General features: G+C 37.5%; 1 protein-coding gene across 1 annotated transcript; it reads left to right on the top strand.

Annotated features, from left to right (window-relative positions):
• Positions 1 to 5,596: 5,596 nt before the first annotated feature.
• nrarpa (NOTCH regulated ankyrin repeat protein a) lies at positions 5,597 to 10,468 on the top strand. Its single transcript, XM_061907924.1, has 2 exons — positions 5,597 to 5,862; positions 5,939 to 10,468. Exon 2 carries the CDS (start codon positions 6,049 to 6,051, stop codon positions 6,385 to 6,387), a length of 339 nt encoding a protein of 112 aa, XP_061763908.1. The 5' UTR covers positions 5,597 to 5,862; positions 5,939 to 6,048; the 3' UTR covers positions 6,388 to 10,468.
• Positions 10,469 to 10,785: the final 317 nt, after the last annotated feature.

The raw sequence follows: 10,785 nt of genomic DNA, 5'->3' as shown, positions 1-10,785 counted from the left end.
CGTTGCGCCGCAAACGTGCGCCAAATGCGAAGCAGTTACGAGGTGTGGGAACCAAGCAGGTCTTGCGGAACCAAACGGCCCACATACACCTTGTGCGGTTTACACTCATTTCCTCCATACGTTTGTTTCACTTCAGCAATATTCTCTCACCGCCTTTATTACTCACACACACACACACACACACACACACACACACACACACAGAGGAGCCTGGGCGCTCGGTTCCCACGGTGGTGGTGCGGGGGTGAAGGGGGAGGGGGGGGGGCTGGTCTAGCGGCGTGTCAATCGGCGCACAGCGTCACCTCTTTTCACTCGCAAAAGAGGAAGTAGTGCGGGGCCTTTTGTTATGCCGAGTCCCACACAGCCTCGCCATTTCAAAACAACTGCAATATATCCGCACTTTATGATTTAAAGGCCTACTGAAAGCCACCACTACTGATTCTTTACAGTGGGGCAAACAAGTCTTTTGTGCAACTTAAAATGATGACAGAGGTCTGTAATGTTCATCATAGGTACACTTCAACCGTGAGAGACAGAATGTGAAAAAAAAAAAATCCAGGAATTCATATTGTAGGAATTTTAAATAATTTATTTGTAGATTATGGTGGAAAATAAGTATTTGGTCAACCGTTCAAAGCTCTCACTGATGGAAGGAGGTTTTGGCTCAAAATCTCACGATACATGGCCCCATTCATTCTTTCCTTAACACGGATCAATGGTCCTGTCCCCTTAGCAGAAAAACAACCCCAAAGCATGATGTTTCCACCCCCATGCTTCACAGTAGGTGTGGTGTTCTTGGGATGCGACTCAGTATTCTTCTTCCTCCAAACGCGACAAGTTGAAAGTTCTATTTTGGTTTCATCTGATCACATGACATTCTCCCAATCCTCTGCTGTATCATCCATGTATCCATTTTGGTATATGCACCATCAATCATGGGAAAATACTACTCTTCCAGGTAGAGTTTGCAGACCATTTGTGTGTGAAACCACTAATCATAGATAATACGTGTGTATGAACTATAATCAGCCTTTATCTAGTAGATATATTTAACTCCTGACTGTATTGGTGGAGAAATACGACGTTACTGGGTGTGTTTTTTTGGTTGGAAAGGACAAAGTTGCTAGAATGCAAGGGCACCTGAATGCACCATTAATCATGGGAAAATACTACTTTTCCGGGTTGAGTTTGGGGACCATTTGTGAAACCACACACACTATACTAATCATATATTTAGGGACGGCGTGGCGCAGTATGAGAGTGGCCGTGCGCAACCCGAGGGTCCCTGGTTCAAATCCCACCTAGTACCAACCTTGTCACGTCCGTTGTGTCCTGAGCAAGACACTTCACCCTTGCTCCTGATGGGTGCTGGTTGGCGCCTTACATGGCAGCTCCCTCCATCAGTGTGTGAATGTGTGTGTGAATGGGTAAATGTGGAAGTAGTGTCAAAGCGCTTTGAGTACCTTGAAGGTAGAAACGCGCTCTATACAAGTACAACCCATTTATTTATATATAATAGGTTTGTATGAACTACAATAAGCCTTTATCTAGCAGAGGTTTGGTATTTTATTTAACCCCTGACTATATTGTTGGAGAAATATGACGTTACTGTGGGTGTTTTTGTGTTTGGAAAGGACAAAGTTGCCAGTATGCAACGGCACCTGAATGCACCATTAATCATGAGAAAATACTACTCTTCCGGATTGAGTTTGGGGACCATTTGTGAAACCACACACACTATACTAATCATATATAATACGTTTCTATGAGCTACAATAAGCCTTTATCTAGTAGATGTTTGGTATTTTATTTACCTCCTGACTATATTGGTGGAGAAATTTGACGTTACTATGGGTGTTTTTGTGGTTTGAAAAGACTAAGTTGCTTGTATGCAACGGCACCTGAATGCACCATTAATCATGAAAAAATACTACTTTTCCGGGTTGAGTTTAGGGACCATTTGGAAACCACGTACAAAAGTCTAATAATAGATAATACATGTGTATGAACTACAATAAGCCTTTATCTAGTAGAGGTTTGGTATTTTATTTAACTCCTGACTGTATTGGTGGAGAAATACGATGTTACTGTCAGTGTTTTTTTGGTTGGAAAAGACAAAGTTCCTTGTATGCAAGGGCACCTGAATGCACCATTAATCATGGGAAAATACTACTTTTCCGGGTTGAGTTCGGGGACCATTTGTGAAACCACGCACAAAAGACTAATCATAGATAATACGTGTGTATGAATTACAATAAACCTTTATCTAGTAGAGGTTTGGTATTTTATTTAACTTCAGGCTTTATTGGTGGAGAAATACGACGTTACTGTGGGTGTTTTTGTGGTTGGAAAAGACAAAGTTCCTTGTATGCAACGGCACCTGAATGCACCATTAATCATGGGAAAATACTATTCTTCCCGGTTGAGTTTGGGGACCACTTGGAAACCACGCACAAAAGACTAATCATAGATAAACGTGTGTATGAGCTACAATAAGCATTTATCTAGTTAAAGTTTGGTATTTTATTTAACTCCAGGCTATATTGGGGGAGAAATACGACGTTACTGTGGGTGTGTTTGTGGTTGGAAAAGACAAAGTTGCTTGTATGCAACGGCACCTGAATGCACCATTAATCATGGGAAAATACTACTCTTCCGGCTGAGTTTAGGGACCATTTGGAAACCACGTACAAAAGACTAATCATAGATAATACGTGTGTATGAGATACAATCAGCCTTTATCTAATTGATTTCCGTTATTGTATGTCATTTTTGACTATATTGGTGGAGAAATACGACGTTACCTTGTGGGGTTTTTGTGGTTGGAAAAGACCAAGTTGCTAGTATGCAACGGCACCTGAATGCACCATTAATCAAGGGAAGACACAACACTTCCGGGTTGCGTTTGTGGACCATTTGTGAAACCAGATACATACAGTAAGACAGGAAATGGATAGTATATACTGTATGTATTAACTACAACAATACTTTATTTACTAGATGTTTTATACAGTATTAAATCACGGACAGTATTGCCTAAGAAATACGACGTTCGCCTTGACTTGTTTGTATGGTTGGAAAAGACAAAGTTGTATAACACATAACAGCACTTAAACGCATTGTTCCATTTATGGAGAAATACCAGACATCCTTTAAACTTTTAATCGTACATAATTAGATCACATAACTATTGTTTCCATTCGCATTCAAGCCTCTCCTTTCATTTAACAGCCGGATATATTTAGACAACCTTTTCATATTTAATTATTTCCTCATCGGATGGATGATTGTTGTCATTATGATGATTGGGCGATACTGTGAGAGGGTATTTTTCAGTCGTTTTTAAATAAATGAATTTGGTTACCAGAGTATGACTAATACATTCACACATACTAAAATATAAAATAATAACATTAGACAATTTGATTGACAGCTTTCTTGTTTTTATTCACATCATTTGGTTGAATAGTTACATGAATCGGGTTATAATAAAGTTTAAAGGAATAGACGTCCTCAAGGGCCTTTTGTGACATACAATTAAAGTGAAGCAAAAAAATAATTTACAACATGAAGAGAAAAAACTCAAATGTTGAGACTTTTAATAGTAATATTAATAAACACAATTGTTTGTCTATTTTATGTGCCTTTGAGAAAAGTATTAAAACACTGTAAAAGACTGTCGTTGATTGTTAGGGACCGAATGTCCCTTTAGGACAGAGGACCCTATTGTATTTCTAAGGTTTTATTATTATTATTCCGCCTCCTCTTTGAGCTGTAATTTGACCCCCTTAACATGCTTCAAAACTCACCAAATTTAACACACACATCAGAACTAGCAAAAATAGCTATCTAATAAAAAACAAACCCCAGAACTCAAAATTGCGCTCTAGCGGTCCCTAGAAAAAAACACAGACAAAACTGCCTGTAACTTCCGTTAGGAATGTTGTAGAGACATGAAATGAAAACTTTTATGTAGGTCTCACTTAGACCTAGATGTCATACACTAACTTCCTTCAGCAAAAATCAACAGAAAGTTGTCAAAAACCCCTTCAAAACAAAAGTTTCCTAAAAAATGTCATTTTTGCCTCTTTGAGCTGTAATTTGACCCCCCTAAAATGCTTTAAAACTCATTAAACTGGACACACTCATCAGGACTTGCAAAAACGGTGATATAATAAAAAAAACAAACCCCAAAACTCAAAATTGCGCTCTAGCGCCCTCTAGGAATAAAACACAGACAAAACTGTTCTTAGGAAGAAAACACAGACAAAACTGCTTGTAACTTCCAGTAAGAATGTCGGAGAGACACGAAACAAAAACCTCTATGTAGGTCTCACTTAGACCTACATTTTTATAATTGACATCCTTCAGCAAAAATCAGCAGGAAGTTGGCAATTACCCCCTGGTGCCTCCTTCTTTCACCCAGTCAACAAATCTTTACCCGCACGGTACCTACCTTCTCTGCATTGTGTGGTCACGCTGGTGCTTCCTGCTTTTAAGCGGCCATCTTGAGACGACAACAGGGCAGCGGCATCAGCGCAGCGGTTCTTTGAAGGCTCGTAAAATCAAAACCGGGGCAGTTATTAAAAGTCTTTTCGCAACTTTTAATCAAAAGGGTTCAATCCCTTTCCTGTGCGAGTTTGAAGCCAAAACAACAAACGCGCTCAGAGGAGATAATGTTTGAAATTTATATACATACTTATTTGTGTATGTATATTATGGATGGATGGATGTGTATGTATATATATATATATATATATATATATATATATATATATATATATATATATCAATCATTCATTCGTTCATGCTCTACCGCTTATTCCCGTTTTGGGGTCGCAGGGGGCGCTGGCGCCTATCTCAGCTACAATCGGGCAGAAGGCAGGGTACACCCTGGACAAGTCGCCACCTCATCGCAGGGCCAACACAGATAGACAGACAACATTCACACTCACATATATATATATACATACATATATGTGTATGTAAATTATGGATGGATGGATGTGTATATATATATATATATATATATATATAGTGAAGTGAATTATATTTATATAGAGCTTTTCTCTTGTGACTCAAAGCGCTTTACATAGGGAAACCTAATATCTAAGTTACATTTAAAGCAGTGTGGGTGGCGCTGGGAGCAGGTGGGTAAAGTGTCTTGCCCAAGGACACAACGACAGTAACTAGGATGGCGGAAGCGGGAATCGAACCTGCAACCCTCAAGTTGCTGGCACGGCCACTTTACCAACCGAGCTATGCTATGTATGTATATATATATATATATATATATATATATATTTACAACCGCATTAATCATAAAGACACTTGCATTAATCATTGTTTTATATATTTTATGTCATTATAATATGTCTTACTTTTATTTTTTGATATGACGTTGACTGTAATCGCAGTTTATTTCTCCGATTGAAGGACAAGATAATTGTGTATTGCAATAAAGTATTGTATTTATTTTTCGGGGGGACTACCGTAAATGTAAAATTGAGAAGACCACGCCCCCAGAGATCCCCCCTCCTCGCAGTAGCCAATCACCTCCCGCCATTCCTCCACACTTCTTTCTTAACTCTCTCTCTCTCTTTTTTTTTTGGCCGGGTCGGGTATTGTCATGCAAATAAAGGACGCGTCAAAACCTCCGAGCGGCGCGCAGGCAGCAGCCAGGCCCGCTCAGCGCGCAGGAGAGGCGGACACACGCCGGGGAGCACTCGCTGCTGGATTTTAACTTTTTTTTTTTTTTTTTTTTTTTTTTTTTTTTTCCTCCATTCCCCCTTCCTTCCCCTCTCCTCTCCTTCCCCAAACACCTTGACGTCTCGCGGTGTCGTCCGACCACGTGACCCCCAGGTAAGTGAGCGCGTACAGGTGTAGGTTGTGCAGGAATGTGCGGTTTCTCTCTCTTATGCGCTCCTGGTGTGCGCAGGACTCGGGTCGCCTTTTTCGGTGGAAGGGGTGGAGGACTTTTACGGAGGAAGCGTGGAGCTCGCCCGGGTCCCCGCAGGCAGGGTGTGCGTCCTCCCGGCTGCCGCAGCCATGAGCCAGGCGGAGGTGTCGGCGTGCTCGGCCCCGCAGAGGGTGTTCCAGGAGGCGGTGAGGAAGGGCAACACCAAGGAGCTGCACTCGCTGCTGCAGAACATGACCAACTGCGAGTTCAACGTCAACTCCTTCGGGCCGGAGGGCCAGACGGCGCTGCACCAGTCCGTCATCGACGGCAACCTGGAGCTCGTCAAGCTGCTGGTCAAGTTCGGCGCCGACATCCGGCTCGCCAACCGGGAGGGCTGGAGCGCCCTGCACATCGCCGCCTTCGGGGGCCACCAGGACATCGTGCTGTACCTCGTCACCAAGGCCAAGTACTCGTCGGCGGCGCGGTGATGCGCGCTCACCCGCAGGTAAAAGCAAGAACCTGCCGAGAGAAAAAAAACAACAACAAACAAACAAAAACAACAAAAAAACGCCGCTCTTTGCTTTTTGCTGGTACTAAAAGCTTTTTCTCGGGCGGGCGGCTCCGAATGTGCAAAGTGACACGCGGGCTGCTTTTTTTTTTTTTTTTTTTTTTTTTTCCTGTCACGAATCCACTTTGGACGTGGGAATTTATCAACACGGCGACTTTTCCGGGTTCCTGACTTACACTGACGTCGTCACGCGAACTGAAGGTTGGCTTGGAAAGAGTCCCACGGAGCACTTGATGCTGGAGTATTTGAAAGGGAAAAGTGAACACGCACACACAAACACTTACACACACACACACACTCGCCATAGCTTTATTTCTGTCGCTGTTTGAAAGATGCTCAACTAAACGTTCAGAAAGAAACTTGTTTTTAAACATCAAACATGCTAAAAAAAAAAAATGTTTTTTTTTGTAAACATGTTCAAAAAGAAACATGTTTCTAACATGTTTTTTAAAGATTCAAAAAAACAGTTGGAAAAAGAAAACGTCTTTCTTTTCAAACGTGTTCAAAAAAGAAAACCTGCTCAAAAGGAATGTTTTTGTTAAAGAAAAAAAAAAAGACACCTGTTTCTTTTTTTTAACATGTTTTTTTTAAAAAACTGTGGGAAAAGGATATTATTTTCAAACGTGTTCAAAGAAAGAAACCTGCTCAAAAAGAGTGTTTTCAAAAAGGAAACGTGTTTCTTTGTAAACATGTTTTAAAAAAAAGAAACATGTTTCTGTTTTTAAACATGTTTAAAACGACTGTTAGAAGGAAACATCTTTCTTTTCAAACGTGTTGAACAAAAAGGAAACCCGCTCAAAAGGAGTGTTTTCAAAAATGACGCGGTTCTTTTTAAACATGTTCAAAAAATGACATGTTTCTTTGTAAACATGGTCAAAAAGAACATGTTTTTGAAAAAAAAACTGGTGAAAAAAGGAAACATCTTTCTTTTCGAACATGCTCAAAAAAAGAAAACCTGCTCAAAAGCAACGTTTTAAAAAGACACTTGTTTCCTTCTAAACATGCTCAAACAAACAAAAAAAGTAACATGCTAAAAAGAAACATGATTAAAAACAAGCATGCTTTTTTAAACCTGTTCAAAAAGAAACCTGTTCAAAAACAGGCATGTTTCTTTTTTAACCTGTTCACAAAAATCAAAAGTGTTCAAAAAGATACATGTTTTTATGAAAACGTTTCAAAAAAACTTTTGAAAAAAGAACATCTTTCTTTTCAAATGTGTTAAAAAAATAGAAAACCTGCTCAAAAGCAGCGTATTCAAAAGGACACTTGTTTTCCTTTAAAACATGCTCAATCATAAACAAAAAAAGAAACAAGCTAAAAAAGAAACCTGATTCAAAAACAAGCTTGCTTTTTTAAACCTATTCAAAAAACAAAGGCATTCAAAAAGAAACATGTTTCTTTTTTTAAACGTTTTAAAAGAACAAGTTAAAAAAGGAACATTTCTTTACAAACATGTTAAAAAAAAGTCTGTTCAAAAAAGAAACTTTTTCAAAAGGAACCTTTTTATTAAGACAATTTTTTCCTTTTAAACATGCTCAGACATAAACAAAAAAGAAAACATGATTAAAAAACAAGCATCCTTTTTTAAAAAACATGTTCAAAAAGAAACCTCATCAAAAAAACGGTGTTCAAAAACATTTTTAAAAACTGTTCAAAAAGGAACATATTTCTTTTTAAACAGGTTAAAAAAAACATGCTAAAAATAAAGGTGTTCAAAAAGACAGTTGTATCTTTTTAAATGTGCTCAAACATAAAAATGTTAAAAAAAGAAACATGATTCTTTTTTTTTAGATGTTATTTTTTCAACATGTTTAAATCTGTTAAGAAAAATGTGTTCGAAAAAAGAAACCGGTTCAAAAAACAAAGATGTTCAAAAAGAAACTTGTTTCCTTTCAAACACGCTCAAAAAGAAGTATTTTCCTCTTTTTAAGCATGTTTCAAAAACTGTTAAAAAATGAACATCTTTCTTTTCAAACATGTTCAAAAAACCTGCTCAAAAGGAACATTTTCAAAAAGACACTTGTTATCTTTAAAACGTGCTCAAACGTAAACATGTCAAAAGTAAAACATGATTACAAAAACGAGCATAGTTTTTAAAGAACATGTTCGAAAAGAAAGTTGTTCACAAAGCAACATGTTTCTTTTTCAACATGTTAAAGAAACTTTTCAAAAAGAAACATTGTCAAAAAGACATGTGTTTCTTTTTAAATATAATCAAAACTAAACGTGTAAAAAAAGAAACGTGCTCTGTTTAAAAAGAAACCTGTTCAAAAAAGAAAAGTGTTCAAAAACAGGCAAGGTTCTTTTTAAACCAGTTCAAAAAAAGAAAGGAGATCAGAAAAGAAACATGTTTTAAATGAAACTTGTTCAAAATAGAACATGTTCAAAAAGATGCATTTTTGTTTTTTTAACCTGTTCGTAAAAAGAAAGTAGTTTAAAAAAGACAGGTGTTGAAGAGGAGGCATGTTTCTTTTTAAACCTGTTCAAGAAACAAAGGTGTGGAAAAAGAAACATGTTTAATAAAAGAAAAATGTTTTTAAAAAATGTACCTGTTCGAAAAAGGTGTTCTAAATGAAACCTGTTCGAAATAGAATATGTTCAAATAGTGGCATGTTTCTTTTTAAACCTGTTCAAGAAAAGAAACCGGTTCAAAAAAGAAGGGTGTTGTAGAACGGGCATGTTTCTTTTTAAACCTGTTCAAGAAAGAAAGATGTTGAAAAAGAAACACTTTTAAAAAAAAACATAGTAAAAAATGTACCTGTTTGAAAAAGGTGTTCTAAATGAAACCTGTTCGAAATAGAACATGTTCAAAAAGAGGCATGTTTCTTTTTAAATATGTTCAAGAAAGAAAGGTGTTGAAAAAAAAACATAGTAACAAAATGTACCCGTTCGAAAAAGGTGTTCTCAATGAAACCTGTTCAAAAGAGGCATGTTTCCTTTTAAACCTGTTCAAGAAAGAAAGGTGTTGAAGAAGAAACACGTTTTTAAAAAAGAAACGTCTTTAAAAAATGTACCCGTTCGAAAAAGGTGTTCTAAATTAAGCCTGCTCAAAATAGAACACGTTCAGAAAGAGGCATGTTTCTTTTTAAACCTGTTCAAAAAAAGAGGGTGTTGAAGAGGAGACATGTTTCTTTTTCAATCTGTTCAAAAAAGAAAGGTGTTAAAAAGGAAACATGTTTAAAAAAAGAAACATGTTTAAAAAATGGACCCATTCGAAAAAGGTATTTTAAATGAAACCTGTTCAAAATAGAACATGTTCACAAAGAGGCACGTTTCTTTTTAAACCTGTTCAAGAAAAGAAACCTGTTCAAAAAAGGAAAGGTGTTGAAAAAGGGCGTGCAGAGGAGGCGTGTCTCTGTGGAAAGGTGTTTTTGGAGGCAGGTGCCAACATGTCAGCATGGAGCCAAAATGGCGCCTGCTGGTGGTATTTATGAAGGTACATTAGAAAAAAAGAAGAAAGGTTTCAAAGCAGAAGTGTCGTGTTCCCACTTGCCTTTTTTGTCAGCTACCTCGACTTTGTCAAGTATTCTCATGCCAGGAACTGTTTGTACGTCTTCAAAGCACCTGCGTCCTCAGCTGGAACACACTACAACCAAACCGGCGTGGATATATAAATATCTATAAATATATATATAGATATCGCTGTCATCGTCATCAGTATCATGGTCGTTGGGGAGGGAAGACAACAACAACAAAAATGGCTTCTTAAATGCAGGGAGTTTTGAATTGCACAAAGAAGTGGAGTTGAGCGCCTCTAGTGTCTGTACGGGGTAACTACAGTACTACTGACTTTTTGAGCACGTTAGAAATCACCCCGACATTGATTGATGCTGCTTGTATTTATTGTGACGTCACAATAAGCAGAAGTGGTTTGGCAACACAAACAATATGCATCGCAAACTTGACCTTTTGTTGTTTTCTGTCTTTTGCTTTGAAATATTGCACTGACGACTTGTTGTTGTTGTTGTTTAGCTTTTCTTTTCTTTTTTTCTTTTTTTAAACATGACAACATTTGAAAATAACTCTTTTTTTTCTGGATAGAAAAAACAAAAACAGCAAAATATTATTGTATAAAAAGTATGCTCTAGGATGTATTTTGTTGTTGTTGTTGTTGTGGGGGGGGATGTTTTTTTTCTCCCCCTGAAAATGTGTTTGCTTGTGCATGTGTGTGTGTCTGTTTTATACATATATATATACTACTTATAAATTTATATATATACATATATATATATATATATATATATACACACACACACATATATATGTATGTATATATATATATACATATATATATACATGTATATATATATATGTATGT

Source organism: Nerophis ophidion, linkage group LG08, assembly GCF_033978795.1.
Source record: "Nerophis ophidion isolate RoL-2023_Sa linkage group LG08, RoL_Noph_v1.0, whole genome shotgun sequence".
Lineage (NCBI taxonomy): Eukaryota > Metazoa > Chordata > Actinopteri > Syngnathiformes > Syngnathidae > Nerophis > Nerophis ophidion.
Note: the sequence above shows the minus strand (reverse complement) of the source record. Positions and strands in the feature narration are given on the sequence as shown.